At 54.1% G+C, this 17,247-nt stretch overlaps 4 protein-coding genes across 4 annotated transcripts; 2 read left to right on the forward strand and 2 right to left on the reverse strand.

The window, feature by feature from the left end:
* Positions 1-409: 409 nt before the first annotated feature.
* COCCADRAFT_1769 (uncharacterized protein) lies at positions 410-7,115 on the reverse strand (the record flags this gene model as incomplete). The annotated part of the gene is made up of 4 exons (XM_007710142.1): positions 410-577; positions 633-5,963; positions 6,111-6,810; positions 6,967-7,115. The coding sequence occupies 4 exons, from the start codon at positions 7,113-7,115 to the stop codon at positions 410-412; spliced, it is 6,348 nt and encodes a 2,115-aa protein (XP_007708332.1).
* Positions 7,116-9,107: 1,992 nt separating this feature from the next.
* COCCADRAFT_85834 (uncharacterized protein) lies at positions 9,108-11,726 on the reverse strand (the record flags this gene model as incomplete). The annotated part of the gene is made up of 1 exon (XM_007710208.1): positions 9,108-11,726. One exon carries the CDS (start codon positions 11,724-11,726, stop codon positions 9,108-9,110), a length of 2,619 nt encoding a protein of 872 aa, XP_007708398.1.
* A 304-nt stretch (positions 11,727-12,030) lies between these two features.
* COCCADRAFT_85862 (glycosyltransferase family 22 protein) lies at positions 12,031-14,040 on the forward strand (the record flags this gene model as incomplete). The annotated part of the gene is made up of 4 exons (XM_007710209.1): positions 12,031-12,074; positions 12,145-13,340; positions 13,451-13,746; positions 13,798-14,040. 4 exons carry the CDS (start codon positions 12,031-12,033, stop codon positions 14,038-14,040), a joined length of 1,779 nt encoding a protein of 592 aa, XP_007708399.1.
* Positions 14,041-14,621: 581 nt separating this feature from the next.
* COCCADRAFT_1772 (uncharacterized protein) lies at positions 14,622-16,279 on the forward strand (the record flags this gene model as incomplete). The annotated part of the gene is made up of 4 exons (XM_007710143.1): positions 14,622-14,916; positions 15,009-15,585; positions 15,681-15,911; positions 16,021-16,279. The coding sequence occupies 4 exons, from the start codon at positions 14,622-14,624 to the stop codon at positions 16,277-16,279; spliced, it is 1,362 nt and encodes a 453-aa protein (XP_007708333.1).
* Between the last annotated feature and the right edge of the window lie 968 nt (positions 16,280-17,247).

Genomic DNA, 17,247 nt, shown 5'->3' on the forward strand with positions numbered 1-17,247 from the left:
ATTTCACCATGTAGCGGTGGGTTAACAATGATGATGATGACGGTAATGGCATTGCTATGTAAGTTTATCTTTTGGTAAACCGACAAGCCTCCAGGGCGGGATGTGTGGGTGTGTGCACGTGTACGTATACGTGTGCGCGTAGTGGAAAGGTTATGATACAGAGAGAGAGAGAGCCCTGGATCCGCGTCTCTTGACCGCCTAAGACGCCGACGTTATAAATAGCAAAGAAGGGGGACAGACATGTGACTGATCGATTAGGATACGATAAGAGTATTTGCAGAAAAAAGGGGGTTATGACTGATCATGGTCATGGCATACCCGTGTGTCGTTGACGTCGCGTTCTCCTTTTGGTCCAGACCGCGTGTGCTGGCGTAACAATGATATGCGTGAAGTGTCCAATGTTTGAAACTTATGAGGGCGCCATTTCCTCGATAGCCCCTCGTTCAAACTCTGCTAGCCTCTGCAGCTTGGCTTCTAGTTCAGCAAAGATGTCTCCCATGTGGCAAGCCTGTTGGAGCAGGGGTGCACCGCCAAATGGCCTCATCCGATGACGCAGGAAAAGCGTATTTACACAAGACTGTGAGTTCAGTTAGCATTTCAACATCCAGCCACGAAAATGCCTAGAAACTTACCTCGATTCTAGAAATTTGATGCTCCACAAAGTTTACCAAGAACCGATCTGTGATTTCCCCGCCCCGACTCTTCATCCTCTCCAACAGGGCAGTCTCAGGAGGCTTCAACTCAGAACATCCTGGACTCTCAAGAGAACTGCAGAGCATCTCGAGACGAAGACTGATATTCCAGAGATCCCAGACATCTTCAGTGTCAATAGTAAGCTGACTACCAGCCATCTTTTGCCCAACTGTGGCTTCGGCTTTGGGATCGGCGGGCTTTGCATCCGTCTGTCGTTGAACGGTGAGACGGCTGGCAAGCGAGTGTGGGTACATGAGGTAGATGTATTCCGGATTTTCGAGACCTTTGAGGCGACGTTCGCCCAGGTCTTTGACCTCGAAGCCTTGGCTACTAAGGGAGCGCAATTCGGAACGAATCATCTGGCTGTTCAGATCGTCGCCGTAGGCTTCTTCGGAACCTGCCGAATTGTTGCGGTCTCCCTCGATGTGCGTCTCGAGCAGGCGTTGGATCTCGGCAATGAAATCAGATGAGACAGTGATCTGACCTCCATCGGCGACTGACGAGATACGCGAGGCGCGATTGACCATGGGTCCAAAGTAGTCCATGCGCTTGGTGACAGGATCGACTTCGCACACTGGGGTACCCCAATGGATACCCATACGCACTGAGAGACCTCGGAAGATGACATTACCATCAGCGTCGACCACCTCTTGTCCGTTCACACTGTTGAGTATTTCCTGAGGCCATTGAACCTCGAGCAACTGGCTCTGGATAGTAAAACACCAGAGCAGTGCCGAGGTGACGGTACGGAAAGCAACCATGAAGGCATCACCTTCCGTCTTGACTTCATAACCACCAATGATACGTAGCTGTCGGCGCATGAGCTCGTTGTGCATCTTGATAGCGGATCGCATGGCAATTGGGTACGTCTCCCATAGTATTGTCGAGTTCTTGATATCAGTGAAGACCAAGCTGACTTCTCCTGTTGGGGCGTCCACTTCATTGTCGAGACGCGCTAGTTTGGAATCGCCAACAAGATTGCCCTTCTTTCCACGTCTACGGGATGCGCCCCAATCAGGATCAGCACCAGGAGCAGGAATCAAAGACATGCTTTGAGTGCGGTACCGGGCACGTTGTTTGCTCTTAAGGTCGCTGACTCCGAGCAACATGACCATGATCTTGTTCGTAGCGCCAAATGCAATCGCCAGATCACGGAGTTTCTGTGCAGCTACCATGAGATCATTGCGCTCGGATCGTGCCACATCGACGGCGAAATCTGGCGTAAGATATTCCCAGAGCTCTCGGGAAGCAACCAAGACCATTTCATCGGTATCTCCTAGAGTCATGTTGAGGATGTGAGGTGATGCAATGACTGAAGGCGACATTTGCACATATCCAAAGGCTCTTGAAACCTCAAGGACGTCGTTAAGCTTGCCCTGTCGCGACACGAAACCTCCAGCCTCTCGTATTCTTGACCTTTCTCCAGGCTCTGCGGGATCATGTTTGCGTGTGAGGATTTTGTGTCCTCCTTCAGATCGGATCAAGAGTGCCTGCGCATCGCCGACATTGGATATGTAAAGCTCCATTTCTTTCAGGAACAGTACAGTTGCCACACTTCCTGAAGTCAGATCATCGTCGCTGAGCTCAGGTACCGAACTGCGTTGTTGAGTTGGTGACGCAAAGGCGTTCTTATCGAGTGCTTGGCTGGCGGCGGTAGCCAGTTCTTTGTTGAGACCTAGGTAGGTCCGTCGCAAAGCATCTGAGGGAGTTTCTTGCGGCCGTAAACGCTCCAACTCGTCGGCGAACCGATTCTTGAAATTGTCGTACAAGTACTTTGCGATTTTAGCACCGCCTCCAGCAAGCGGTTGTGCGTCGAACATTCCCAACAGTTGTTCATCATCATGACTTCGGAAGCGGGGCACAACCATATCCATAGTCGAGATGTGCTCATTGCGACCCAGAGAATCCGCCATACCATACGCCATTGTACCGACAGCCGAGCCTGCTGTACGGACTCTTCGGTCCTCTGATTGCTCTGGAACTGAGGGTACCATCATCGTAACATCCATGAGACCAAGCACTCGTAGATTGATCAGAGAACTGAAATCTGTAAGATCACGCCCTTCGCGCATGCTCGAACCACTGCCGCTGTACGATCCACTGGGCTTGATCTCCAAGCGTTTGTTGCCAGACAAATTCAGGTACCGAAGCTTGTGGTTCCAGTTCCAATTCCAGTCGTATGGCCAATTTGACACGTTGTACTTGAGCGAATTGCTCGCGACATCGAGAACAGCCAGTTGCGCAACCTTGCCGAGTTCTGCAGGCAGAACCTGAAATTTGTTATTGTTGATATGGAGCACTTTGAGTGAGCCGACTTCTTCAAGGTCCTCTGCTGGCAAAGATGTGAGATCATTGCCAGATAGATACAGCTCAGTGAGATGTTGCCATCTACGAATAGTACGGGGCGGTATGTCGTAAATGAGATTGTAGCCCAGATTTACAATCCGCAGCTCAGGCAGAAGGCACAACTCATCAAAGACGTCATCATTGAGGCGGTTGTCAGCCAGAAACACGTGTCTAAGGGAGCCTGCGAAAGTGGTCACCATGCGACTGCTTAGACTAGAATCTTTGCGGGACATGGGAGTTACAGTTCCCTCGGTTGGCGCACGAGAGGCTGTGGATGGCTTGCGTGTGGTACTCGTTGAGTTGTAAGAAGTCATGGATCCTGTTCGATTTGAAGGGGCAGGTGAACTAGCAACGGTGAGCCCACCTGACGCCTGGCTAGGACGACGATTCTGGAAATCTTCCAGCTTGCCTAATTCCTCGAAACTTGGAGTAGCCTTCAAGGCATGTGTATTTGTAGGTCCATCTGTTTGGGCCTGCTCACCATTGGTTACTTGAGGAGGCGCCGCACCTGGCTTGGGGAATGCATCGAGAACGTTTGACGATACGTTGAGTGTCTCCAGCCGACGTGCGTACCAAAGCTCCTGAGGAAGTACGCTGAGGTTGTTCTCACGCACATCCAGATAACGAAGTTCGACAAGCCGCCCAATCTCTGCAGGTAAGACGTCAAGCGAGTTTCGAGCAATACTCAAATGCTCTAGTCTGTACAGCTTGCCGATGTTTTTTGATATGGATGTGAAGTGATTCTTGTCTAGGATCAGCTTGGTGAGTCCTGTGAGTTTGGAAAAGAGATCGTCAGGTAGCTGAGCTAGTTTTGCAGATGCAAGGTTGAGTACAGATAAGGACGGCGTTGGTTGTGTGAGACCAAACCGTGTCACGGGGTTGTGATTCATATGAAGCACTCGAATCTTGGGGAAGTAGCCCTCGAAGGCCGAGATTGAGTTGTGACCTATCATGAGGTATTCCAACCGCGGCAGTTGGGACATGACATCCATGCTGTCAAGCGCATTGAATCGCAGGTCGATTTCTCGAAGGTTGACCAGGTTGCTGAGCCCTGGCGGAAAACTGCCGGTCAACTTGTTGTTCGTCGCCCAGAGTCTCTCCAGACAGGTCAGTTGACCTATCTTGGGCAAGCTGGAGATTGAGTTGAAGCTGATGTCGAGATCGACGAGTGTGCGCACTTCACACAAAAAGTCGGGGAATTCGTTCAACGAGTTGGAGCTCAGGTTCAGACTGCGAAGTGCACGGTACTGTCCAAAGTAGGGTGGTAGCCGGGTTAGCCAGTTATTGGAGAGTCGAAGACCTTGCAAGCTTTGCAGTTTGTACAACTCAGCCCGGTCGAGTGACTGCAGCCGGTTGTTCGAGATATCCAACATGGTCAAGCGGCTGGCGAGGCTAAGACTAGGAGGTAGTCGTCTGGCATCGTTGCTGGTGTACTTGATCTCTCTCAGGTTGGTGCAAGCAAGGATAAAGTCTCTGGGGACATCTAATGATAGGTTACGGGAAAGATTGAGTGATATTATCTCGGTCGCCTTCTGGTACAAGGTGATAGGAATGGTAATCAAATTGCGGCCTTGGAGGTCAACGTGGGTGAACTTTTGCATCTTGCTGAAACCAGGGTCCCGTTCCAGACTCGAGTATCCGCTCATCTTGGCAGGAAGGAAAGTGAATCTGCAGAGATAGCTATTGTCCTCTCGGCCAACATCTTCTAGACGATCCTTATCCGTGTATCCGGCTAGCTCTAGGAGCCGCTTCTGTATGAGCAGCGGGCGTTCATTACTGTCTAGCTGTCGCGAAGTGTCGTGCTTACGCATCACGATGTGGTAATTGTCCAGTTCGTCTTGCAATACCGTCTTTTTCCCTAGTATTTGAATAATCTCTTGCACAGTAGTGTTGAGGGTGGCCGACAGCGTTGCAAAGGTTGAGTCAACTCTGAAAATGCGCAAACAGTACGTCTTGTTGTCGTGCTCTTCTTTTGAAGGCGTGGGAATGTCCTCGACATCGGCCGGTTTCTCCACCTCGTCCTTTGTACGCTTCACAGCCCAGGAATCGGGTGCGTCCCAAGCCGCTGTACCGTCATCCTCGGGCGGGATCGCAATATCTTCACGCAGGGTAGGCTGTTTTTGTAATTCTCCAACAGGCGGTGTCATGGGCGGTTGCTGCTGTAGGTTAACGATACCCTCCATATCGTCGAGATTCCGGTCCAAGAAGAAGACGGCATCGTTGCCTGCTGTGCTAGCTATGTTTTCGTTGGGGTCCCGACCGGTTGGTTCCATCATGGGCGCGCGCTTCTCCTTCCTAAAAGTAGGCAACCGGTGGTGAGGGGCCCGACCTCTCTGCTCCTTTATCGACTTGTCATCAGCGACACCGCTGGTGGCTGGGCGCTTGGCCATGTTCGCCTGTGGAGGTAGTTCTGGTCTGGTAAGTCGAGCGGGGGCAATACATGGGTTCAAGGAGGTGGCCGAGGCAGTCCCAGAAGACGTAAGGTTCTTAAGACTTTCTGACTGAACGTTGCGATCTGATTTGTCCTTGCCTCGCAATCGTGCAAAGAATCCATGGGCTGGCTTGCTGGCACTGGGTGATCGTTGTGCCATCCTATCATCCCGAGTCATGTCTGAGTATGAGCTTGGGGTAGGGCTTGATGGACGGCCCAAGAGACTCGACTTGGAAGCAAAGGCTGAGCTGAGGGCTGAGGGCTGGTTTGTACGAGCACTTGCCTCCTCGCGGCTGGTGGTGGGTCGCAGAGCATAGGACTGACTGTTGTCAGCTCGTCCATCTAGGAACTTGTTCTCTTCCTTGCTGCCTTTGTGTCGATGACTGGTGGTTCCCGGTAACCTTACGTGGAGTTTGTGATGCGATCGGCCAGACTTTGCTGAATGCTGTTCAGATGACCGGCGCCCCCCGCTCTCAGGCAAAGCAGACATGTCCTGTCAGGAGTTAGCGATGCAACGGCCAGGATTGGCGCGAGGTGACATAGGGTATGTGAAGGAGCGAGGGAGCAAAAGTTGTGGTAAAAAAAAGGCAGGGCGTCTTTGCTTTGGCACTGGTTTCCGCAAGCTAATGTTGAGACTCACCTTTGGGTCTTGAAACTCCCATGGGGTGACTTCCGAGGACGCCTGCGGGGTGCGCGGGCGCGAACTGGTAGGCGACGTGGGTCGGGAGTGATGGCCACTGCCTATGGTGTTGTTGAGGGAGTTGCCGCGATTGCGCTGTCCACGGATGGATTGCGTGTCGGGTGCATATGGCATGTTCAAACTGGTATCCGAATTCTGGCGGCCATCAGCAGGAAAGTCCTCGCCAAACACGTTCTGGAGTCTTTTGTGGAATCCTCGGCCAATGCTCGACTTGGATCCGGTGCTACTGACAGTGGTGGCGCTGGCTACGGAGGGCCGTCGATCGTCTTTAAAGGGAAAGCCCATGCTGTCCTCGCGACTGCCGGTGCCTGGACGGAAGCCGGGCGAGGACTGCGAAACATCTTCGTTGGAATCATTGAAGAAGCTGCTCCAGACCCCGTTGGCCATGCTGTTGCCGTTGGAGGCAGAGGACCAGGGTGTGGCTTGGGAAGTGGCGCTCGTAGCCGTGGGAGGGTTTCGTGATATGGCAGGCACTCTTCCCCCAGAGGTCTCCAGCACAGCCAGCTGTTTCCGATGTTCTCCGAAAGGGCTCATGGCCGCGCCGTCCCTATGGGAAGACTTCCATGGGCGATGTGAGGGGTCTTTGGGCGGCGGGGCTGGAGGGACGGTGCCGGGCGATATCTCGCTTTCCTTCTCAGCGCTAGACGAGGGCGTAAGCAATGGGGCCGGGACAGAGGTGAGGATGCCGGCTGGGCAGTGAGACGGGGAGGAAGGATGAGAGTCATGGCTGGGGAGGGAGACGGGCGGGCAGACGGGCGTGTGTGTGTATGTGTATTGCATCAGCGGGAATACGTACTTGGAATTGAGTGTTTTGTCCGTCTTGACCGTCACGGGAGTGCCCCTCAGCGAGCCCGCGCGTCCATAGGGCCGTATTGTGTCGCCAGAGCGCGAACTCCACGAGCTCTCCACCGAAGCATGACGGCCGACCGTCTCATTCCTCGTCATGGTCACGGCGGGGTGTGCAGCAGTATATGTGTCGCGCCAGGCCCGCGCAGATGCGGCGACGGTAGGCGGGTTGGGTGGCTGCTTGCGCAGAGGTGCCTAGGACGGCTGCTTCATCGAGGCGGGACAGCAGCTTGAGGTGTGCACATGGGCGGCGGCGGCAGAGACAAAGGCGGAGACGCAGGCGAGCCGGGGCAGGGCAGGGTAGGGCAGGGTGAGGCGAGGCGAGGCGAAGCAAAGAGCGCGACCAGCAGCGGTCAAGGGCCCAGCGGACAATGGGGGGGTTGGACGGGCGAGGGATGCGCGGTGGAGGGCGTGGATGGTAGGTGTGGGAGAGGGAGTGGGTGGGAGAGCGGGAGTGAGGGTGCGTATGTATGCAAGTATGTGTATGTGTGTGTGCGGTACGTGGGAGGGGGCTGCAAGGGGATGCGAAGGGCGGAAGAGAGAGAGAGAGACAGAGACAGAGAGAGCAGCAGTCGGGGATGGGTAAGCGTGGCGCTTCAATGCGAGGACAGGTGCAGGCGTTTAGGCGGGCGCGATGGATGGGATAGCGGAAGTGTGCAGCAGAGTGTTTCTCTATCTTGTGGTTTCTGAGAGAGTGTGTGCCACTCGCGGTGTCTATGTCTCTGCGTGGGCTGGTGGTGGACAATGGGGCACTGGGGCGGCGGGCAGTTGGCATTCGGCTCGGCATGGGCATGGGCATGGGCATGGGCATGGGCGCAGGCCCCACTCTGTATGGAGAGCGACATGCTCACCTGTTCTCGAGCAGCATTGCGCCACCTGCACGCCCTCGTCCACTGCCCTACCCTTCCCCTCCCCGACCACCCTACCCACTCCCAAAGACACTACGGAGCCCTACCGAGCTGCCCGTCCAAGCAGCCCACCCCCGGCCTAGAACACCGCCCATCTTTGGCATGCGCGGGACTTTATCCTTATCCAGCAGCCCACCTCGACCGACTGCACTTGTGCATGGCTCCATGCGTCGACGGCCGGGTGAATGATTTGATGCGTCTCCTACGCCTAAACAACCACGGTCTGTTAGCCGTCGCACTGCTGCCCTACTGCTCCGTGGCACTGTGGCGCTGTCGCACGTCTCCCCGCTTTTGCAGCGACGTCTGTTCGAGCATCTCATGCCGCAAGACATCGCTCGGGCACCGCCATTGCTATCGCTATCCTACCCTCGGCCTCCACCACGGCTTGCACTTACGCTTGCTAGCTCCTCCTGCACTGCTCTCGCCACTGCACTTTCGATAGTTGTAACAATAAGCAAAAGCAAAATCAAAATCCACCCTCTGACGCCCGCTGCCCACCAGTCTGCCTACAACAAAGCTCGCGCATATTCTCCGACGTTGCACGTCTGCCCTAGTCACAGCACCATCTCTTGCGACCTTCCAACCACGGCTCACCACCCACTCCCACCGTTTCACCACGGCCCCCCCCCCCCACGAACGCCTGAATCCTACCGCCAATGGCAATAGCATTTCATCCTCATCCACCAACACACACACACACACACACACACACACACACACGTCCCCCCTGACTCATCACTGCACCGCCTACTACTACCTGTACATACTACGTATGTGTACTTACGTCTATGACCAAATGCTGACAAGAACCAACCATTACCCGTCTATGCCCCTACCCCCGCATCTTCAAACCTTCTTCCAACCAACACACAGTAGTGGTACAATATCGTCTGCGCCATTGCCCTGATTAATATTTACACTTTGATACTTCAGCACCCATGCTTTTTCCACCTGACGTCGACGCATATCACACCAGCTCATCCCTCCTGCTGTACGAGTAATATCATTCTACAAGACGCCATCCCAAATTAAAGAAAATACCCTGTGCGCTTAGCCAAAAAAAACTACACCAATACTCGTCCCTGACAAACTAGCCCCCTTCACAGTCTCACAAACTTCGTAATCGCTCCCTCTCGCTGAGAAGGCTGCATCTGCATCGGGCCCCGCCAATCTGTCCCTTGTCCTACTGCGGCGCCCCTCCACCTTGGAGAGCCCGCAATATATCCTGCAATGACTGCGCGCTAGCCTGCCCATTGCCCGGCGGCGGGGCATTCATACCCGGTGCCTGGTTCTGCCCATATCCTTGATAAGGATACGAGTACTGCGCTTGAGCAGCCGGCTGTGGCGGTGGCGGTGCGGGGGCCTGTGCTGCCAGTTGAGGCTGCGGTGGTTGCTGCCCGCTCATCGCACCCACAACCTGGAACCACTGTGCCCACGCCGCCCAATTGGCCGCCTGGTTCTGCTGTGGTTGTGCCTGTGGCTGCGCCGGTACTGGAGGCTGCGGCGTGTACGATGGTTGAGGAGTGTATGATGCTGCCGCTGCTGGTGGAGGAGGCGGCGGGGCTGAAGCATATGGTATCGCAGGTTGTGATGGACCTGAAAATGGTACTGGCCAACCTGCGTTGCTGTTGTTTGTATACGCATTCGAGTTTGAAGGCCCGGAAGGTGCTGGAGAAGCATTCTGTTGTTGCTGCTTTTGCGATTGTTGCTGCTGCTGCTGCTGTTGCTGTTGCTGTTGCTGTTGTTGTTGTTGTTGTTGCTGCTGTTGGCGTTCTCGCTCCCTCTTCTCACGTTGTCGCTGCTTGCGGTTCTTGTTTTTGCCGCCACCTCCAGAGGGGGATTGCTGCGAAGGGGGTTGCTGAGGATACGACTGGCTACGGTCCTGTTGCTGGCGTGCCGGAGATGCAGAGGCAGCAGATCGGTTGTCTTGGTAGGGCCCATTCCTCTGCTGCTGGTTGTTCTGTTGAAACTGCTCCTGTTGCTTGCCGCGGTCAGACTGATTCTTGCCCGCGCGTCCGCCCTTTTCACCCCCTCCTTTGTCGCCTCGATTGTTGCCCTGAGCCCCGCGGTCGCCCCGTTGTCCTGCACGATCACCACGACCTCCTCCAAAATCACCACGTCCGCCATTGCCGCCACCGTATCCTCCTCGGTCGCCGCGAGCACCACCAAAGTCACCGCGTCCGCCAGCGCCTCCCCGGCCACGGAATCCACGACCTCGATCGCCCCATGGACCCCTGCCGCGACCCATGCCTCTTCGCACATGGCTACGATCTTCCAACGGCGCACCCTGACCAACAATTTGTTCAAAGTGGTCCGGTCGGGCAAGCGGTTTGTACATGCCCAAATCCTCATCTTCATCATCACTGTATTTAAGCCCGCCACCTTGGTACTCCATGGGTCGGTAGATAGGCGGTGCTGGAGCATCGACATGTAGTCTCGGGCCAGTGGGTATGTTCACAGGAGCCTGCTCCTCGTTGGTGTCCGCTCTGGCTCGCTTCTTGGCTTTCTGCTCGCGCTTGTATTCAGCCTCCTTCTCGTCGTCCGAAAACTCGACTTCGTTGGTCTCTTCATCGTGAAGGTTTGATGCATCAGTATGCTTTTGCCGGCGGATGGGCTCAGTCTCGGCGAAGGTTGAGTGTTCGTCAACATAGTAAATGGGCGTGTCCTTCTCGATACCTAAAGTTGTAAGTTCAGCTGTATCATTGAAGCCAAATGAATAGCGAGGCTCTTCAACACGGCCAATTTGCTCAGACACCTTGCCGACAACAGTACGGTTCTGCAGACAGAGCGCCGAGCCAGATTCAAGCACTTGCTCATCTCCAGCCATCTTGGCCTTTACAACCACCAGATTTCCAACAATTGATTCAACCTTGCCGAGTTCTGTGATTTTAGTGTCTTCTGTAACAGTGATGTCGGGCTTTTCGAATTTCTCATCCATCTCATTGAGCGTCTTGACCTTCACGGGGCCCGAGGCGCCTGCATCGTCTGCGACTTCAGCCATAAGGAGGCGCACCTGCTCCTCTGGATCCAGCAGCTCGCCCTCATCTGAGCTGTCATCAGAGCTCGAGTCGGAGGAAGAGTCTGAATCCGAGTCTGAGGCGTCCGAGTCCAGCTGCCATTCAGCATTCTGGTCACCCCTGTTTGCTTCCGCCGCGCGCAAGAACTCGGCTTTGCTGTCGAATGTAGCGCCTTCAGGTGAAGCATCTTCAGTCTCGTTTTGTTGGTCTATGGCTGCAGTAAGTGCCGCGTCGAGCTCGCCGTCGGTGTCGGCGGCGGGGGTATCTGCTGCAGCGGCAGCATCTTGGGCAGACGTCAAGTTTGCACCAGGCAGCTCAGAGGGCGACGGCATGCCTTGCTGTGGAGCATCATGCTGGGCCTGCGCTTGATTGGCTGCAGACGGCTCGACTGGGATGCCGGTCTGCGCGTTCGCGTTGGCATCATCGTAAAAGGCCTCCCCATCCGAAAACTCGCCGTCTTCTGGCTCATCTTGGGCTGCCGCGCCGTCGTGTGGTTGCGGTTGCGGCTGCGCAACCGGGGCCTCGCTCGTAGAGCCGAGTCCTGGAAGGTGAAAGGCTGGCGCGGGTGCAACCGCTGCAAACGACGACGCTGTCGTCCCGTCCACAGCGGTAGGCAGCGCAGAAGGTTTGACTGGCGTAGTGTCGTAAAAATCGTCGTCCATGTCATCGACAGGCGAGCCAGGCGCGTCCAGCGCAGATGCAGAGGATGCTGAAGTGCCATACTGTGTGGGAGCGTCCGCCTCCAACCGCGCCCTTTTGGCCGGCGGTTCCAGAGAGTCGGACATGTTCGAGTGTCTCTCTCTGCAGTCTTCTCTGAAGCGCGCGTGATCACTGCGGTATATCAACTGCGTTGTCTGCACCCGTTTGCCTTTATTGCGTGCGGTGATTGTTCTGGGACAGGAGAGCGGATCCAGGGAGAACGTCGCCTTTTTCGATGCGCGCTAGTATGCTTGGCGGGCAGGCACGACCTCAGCCCTATGACGCGGGTGAACGCGGAACGGGCGATCTCGTTCATGCACCGCCCTGGACATCTTGCCGTTATTGTTGCTCAGAGTCGACGGAGATAGTTGCTGCCATTGCCTCACCGCCATGTCTGTCACACGCCCCAAGGCGGCGCCCCCGCAAGCGGCCAGGTACGTCTAGACACCACGGCTCAGGGGGCACCCATTCCTGCTGACATGCATCCACTGACCTACCCACAAGACCCCCTTCACTCACTGCTTTCGGCGCCTTCTGCGTCTTTGCCGTGGCCAATCTAGCCGCTGCCGCCTTCTCGCCCATTCAAGACTGTGACGAGGTCTTCAACTACTGGGAACCCAGCCACTACCTCAATCATGGTTATGGTCTCCAGACATGGGAATACTCCCCAGAGTACGCCATCCGAAGCTGGACCTACACCGCCATCCATTCACTCATCATCTGGGCCGGCACGTGGCCTTTGCAATTCCTTGGCATCCAAGAATCAAAGGTCATCGAGTTCTACTTCCTGCGCGTTGTTCTGGCCCTCTTCTGCGCTCTATGCCAGGCTCGTATGTATTCCGCTATCCGGAAAACATTCCAGGAGCGCATAGCCATCTTCTTCATGATCATCATGACCGTTAGCCCAGGCATGTATCATGCTGCTCCTGCATATCTGCCGTCCAGTTTTGCCATGTACTTTGCCATGCTTGGTTTCGCGTCTTTCATGGACTGGTATGGTGGCTCGATCAAGACTGCTCGTGGAATTACGTGGTTTGCTATTGGCAGCGCTCTTGGATGGCCCTTTGCAGGCGCCCTTGCCTTGCCGTTCATCCTCGAAGATGTAATTGTGAGCTTCGTCACAGGCACAATTCTGCAAAGTCTGCAACGTTTGATATTCCAAGGCGGATTGAGTGCTTTGGCCATTCTCGCCTTGCAAGCAGGCATCGACTCATTCTTCTATAGAGAGCCAGTATGCGTGCCGTTGAACATTGTCCTGTACAACGTCTTCAGTGGTGGCAGCAGAGGTCCTGACATTTACGGAGTAGAGCCATGGCATTTCTACATACGTAACTTGGCTTTGAACTTCAACATTTGGTTCTTCCTTGCCCTGGCTGCGCTGCCATTGCTTCTTATCCAGTACCTCGTGTTTGAGAAATCTGTCTCTCAACATACACTAAGGCGATCCGTGGTTTTTGTCAGTCCTTTCTATCTATGGCTGGCAATATTCACTGTCCAGCCTCACAAAGAGGAACGGTTCATGTACCCAGCATACCCAGCGCTAGCCTGGAATGCCGCACTATCGTTGCACATATTCCTGGCCAATTTTGGCTCCATGGATCCACGACACCTAGTCAGTCGTATTCCTCCCATGGTGAAGCTCACGATCGTTTGCATCCCACTACTTCTGTCGTTCAATGTGGGCATGCTCCGCACTGTTGGTATGTTGCATCTGTTACTCTACCTGCCTCCAGCTTCAGACAACCTGATTGTTACTCTTGGAATGGTGTCTACCACGTCTTGAAATATTACTAATTAATTTCCTAATCAGGTCACATCACGGCTTATTCAGCGCCACTGAACGTCTACAAACCATTGTTTGACCCCAAGTTTGTCCGCATCGAAGGCATGCCAGAAGACATGGTTTGCTTGGGTAAGGAGTGGTACCGCTTTCCATCCTCGTTCCATTTACCATCAGGTGTTCGTGCCAAGTTCATCAAGAGTGAGTTTTCCGGACTCCTGCCTGGTGAGTTCAGCGAGGGCGAGATGGGATCAGAATTGTTCCCCGGCACATGGATGGTACCAATGGGAATGAATGACGAAAACCGCGAAGATCCCGGGAAATATGTGAGTAGCCAGTGAAGTTCCATCCCAATGGACCTACTAACCGTAACGTAGATTGATATTCAACACTGCGACTTCTTGGTTGACTCGCGATTTCCGGGAATGCCACCAACAAAGCTTGAACCTGACTATATTTCCGATGCGGAACAATGGGAAACCCTGAAATGCATACCATTTCTTGATGCAAGTGAGACGAGTTTTGTCAGTCGCACGCTCTGGATTCCGGATCTGCCCTTTATACCCGCAAAGTTCCAGCGGAAATGGGGCGAATATTGTCTATTACGACGTAAGAAATAGAGGCAATTCAATGGCGAGCAAAGAGATAGCTATCTGACTGTCGGGGGAATTGCGGTACTACCACGCCGTCGGATACTCTGAGGGTATATCCGAGCCAAGCTACTTGGGATACGGTAACGAGAGCGCGACATGGAACATTCTTACTAGCCACGTGCGCAATGCTCGAATGTACACAAGGCATTTGATGTTGAGAGGCCTATCACCTGCTCCCAAGAGGTCTTGAGTTGCTATCGCAGTGCATGCCTGTCCACCCCACTAAACCGAGTAGGGTATTGCTTTCCCCGCTCCGGCATGTAGATAAATGGACACTGACGACAGTGGTGCGGGCAACCCCACATTGTGACAAGTCTTATCTCAGCAGACCTGATATGCACTGGTATCGAATCGGAACGTAAATAATAGAAAAAGGAAGTTGTACAGCATGTCGTGCATGACGATTCCGCCGTGATCTGTAGTGTGCTGTCTCTATTTTTGCTTATTTGAACCGACTTGCTCTCTGACTATTTCGAAGATCAATTGATATCTCGTCTGATTTTAGCTATTAATTTTGGAACTGATTGTTCCACTCCCGCATTTTCACCATGTCTAACCTGGGCACTCGGCTTGGAGAGCACGTCGGACTCGTCGCTCGAACAGCGCGACACCACTGCTCCAAAGCCAAGACTGAGTTGCACAACATATTTGATGATGCAAAACTATCGCCAAAAGCAACCCTATACACTGGCCTCGTCTTCGTCACGTGTATCTGGCTCACTCTAGCATTCACCCGTCACGTGCGCAACACAAGAAGAAGAAACCAAGCAAACACCAACGAACCCAGCACCCCGAATCTCGAAAAGCGATCCCCATTCCGAGCACCCGAGCGACCATTCGGAGGTAAGTAAACCCACCTCACCCACCTAAACCACCTTTACTCCCCTCTCCCCCCACCTCTCCTCCTCACACTATACAATTCTAACGCGACCCAGTATGGCACCCCCACCCCTTCACCCGCCCCCGTGCCTCCCCTTATCCAAACTGGTCCCTAACCTCCACCCCCCCACTCCCCTACCGCCCCTTCCGCTACGGCCCCAAATACAACATCACCATGGGCCTCCGCAGCATGCCCTGGGACACCTGGATCGAACTCGATTCGGACTACCTGCACTACCACTCGCTCAAAGCCTCACGCATCGCATCCCGCGGCACCCAATGCATTCGCACCGCGCCCGAAGCGGTGGATGCGGCGCGCGAGCTCGCTGAGGAGTTGGTGGCGTACTTGCCTGAGCGGTATCCTTCTTTATTCGAGAAGACAGAGAGCGGGATGCGGAATCTAGCGACAGGGGAGCAATTCGATGTGAGCCGGATGGAGAGGAATGGGGAAAGCGAGGATGCGATGACGCTTTGTGCACGGATGGTGCAGGATGATGTTGCCATTATGATGGAGAGGGGGGATGGCCAGTATTATCTTGTTGCTGGGGCGATTTTGCTGCCTGGGTTTTGGAGGCTGGGGGATAAGTTTGGGATGGGGTTGAGTGAGATTCATACGAGTGGGGATGTGCCGGGGTGAGTTTGTTGCTTTTCCTTTCTTTCCTTTCAGTTCTTGTGGTGTGGAATATGGATGGATGTATAGATGGATGGTGCTAACGGCATCATGCTAGGTTCAAGGAGAAACTGGAAAAAGGCATGGTCAACTTTTTCCGTCGGATTCAGCCTCAGAGCCCCATGCTACGCAACAATTACTTTATTCAAGTGGATGATAAGCTGGCGTGGAGCGAGAGTATAGGAAGTGAAGATGCTACTGCCGAGGGAGAGGTAGGATGGTTTACGGCGGAGAAGAATAAGGCGATTGAGCATCATTACTTCCGGAGCGAACGACAAAGTTTGAGACGGTACGTTGCGATTGTTATTTCTTATTTTATTTTAGTTTTTATTCTTTCACTTTCATCAATTTTGCAGATTGGCTCAAGGTTTGAAGGCATCACGTCTAACTTTGAACAGACTACCAAGATCCGGTGGTGTCGTGTTTACCATACGAACCTATATGCGTCCAATCACAAGCCTTGCGGAGGAACCATATGTCCCCGGCCGACTGGCTAGCGCCATCCGGTCTTGGGGCGACGATGTCAGCCGGTACAAGGGCAAGGAGAGGTATGGCGATGTTTTGCTCGAGTACTTGGACAGAAAGCATGCCGAGCAAATAGAGCGCGGAGTCGTTGTTGAGGGGGAGGAAGAGACAGAGAGTGCGTATCCTTTCTAGAAAGGGAAGGGGGATAAAGTTTAAAGTGCCGATCTGGACCACCGTGTAATTTGCGATGCACATGCGTTTTGCCGCGACGTTGTGTGTAACAGGGTCTCATGGCAGGTAGTAGTATTATCAAATTCCAATGGTAGACGACGGATAGTAGGTTGGATAGTCAGTTACTAATGGATAGTCATCCGCGCCGACGTCGGTAGCCAAGAAGTCCATGTTTCCGGAGGGGGAAGCATGTCGACTTGATTTGGCGAGGGGGTGTTTGGCTGGTATTCGGGCCGGACCCTTTTGGAGCGAACTCGAGTAGTTCTGCAGCTTATGCCCAAGGCGGGCCAGTTGGGCTACCTGGCGCAACGTGGGCCACAGCCCCAATGCATAGTGTGGTTGCCATAGATAGTACATGGTCTGTCTCACAGCGTACGTGCGTATGAGCTGACCGTGGTGTGTGTGCGCATGATTTGTAGCATTACGAGTGGACTTACGTAGTTATGCGCAGTCAGAATGAGGGAACTTGTGGCGACAGGCCCGCGTTGGGGCGTAATTGGAGTTTAGTTGGGTTAGGAGGAGTAGTAGTAGGAGTGTCGGTAAGAGTGTACATGTGTAAAGGTGCATGTGGGTGTGTATTGATGCTCCGGCCTGACTGGCTGAGAACTGGCGGTGTTGACAGCAAGTGTACCATGGTTGATGTCGTGCAGTAGCCTTTGAGGCATGAGGAAGGTGCAGGGTACGACCCTTGAGGGTATTGGAGAGAGAGTGTGACGCAACAAGGGCAATCGACAGCTGCTGCCGAGTCAGGATAGATGGAGGAGTGGAGTGCTGACTAGGCCGGTTCACTGGTCTAGGAGATTGCGGCAGCGGGTTTTTTCTTGTTGAAGTCGAGGACAGCCCTGCTTGTGCGGACGGGCAGCGGGGCAGGCGTGACGACGTCTCAGCATGGCAGGCAGGCAGATAAGTAGGCATGGATGGCGCTTGGG

This window comes from Bipolaris zeicola (assembly GCF_000523435.1).
Source record: "Bipolaris zeicola 26-R-13 unplaced genomic scaffold scaffold_15, whole genome shotgun sequence".
Taxonomy (NCBI): Eukaryota; Fungi; Ascomycota; class Dothideomycetes; order Pleosporales; family Pleosporaceae; genus Bipolaris; species Bipolaris zeicola.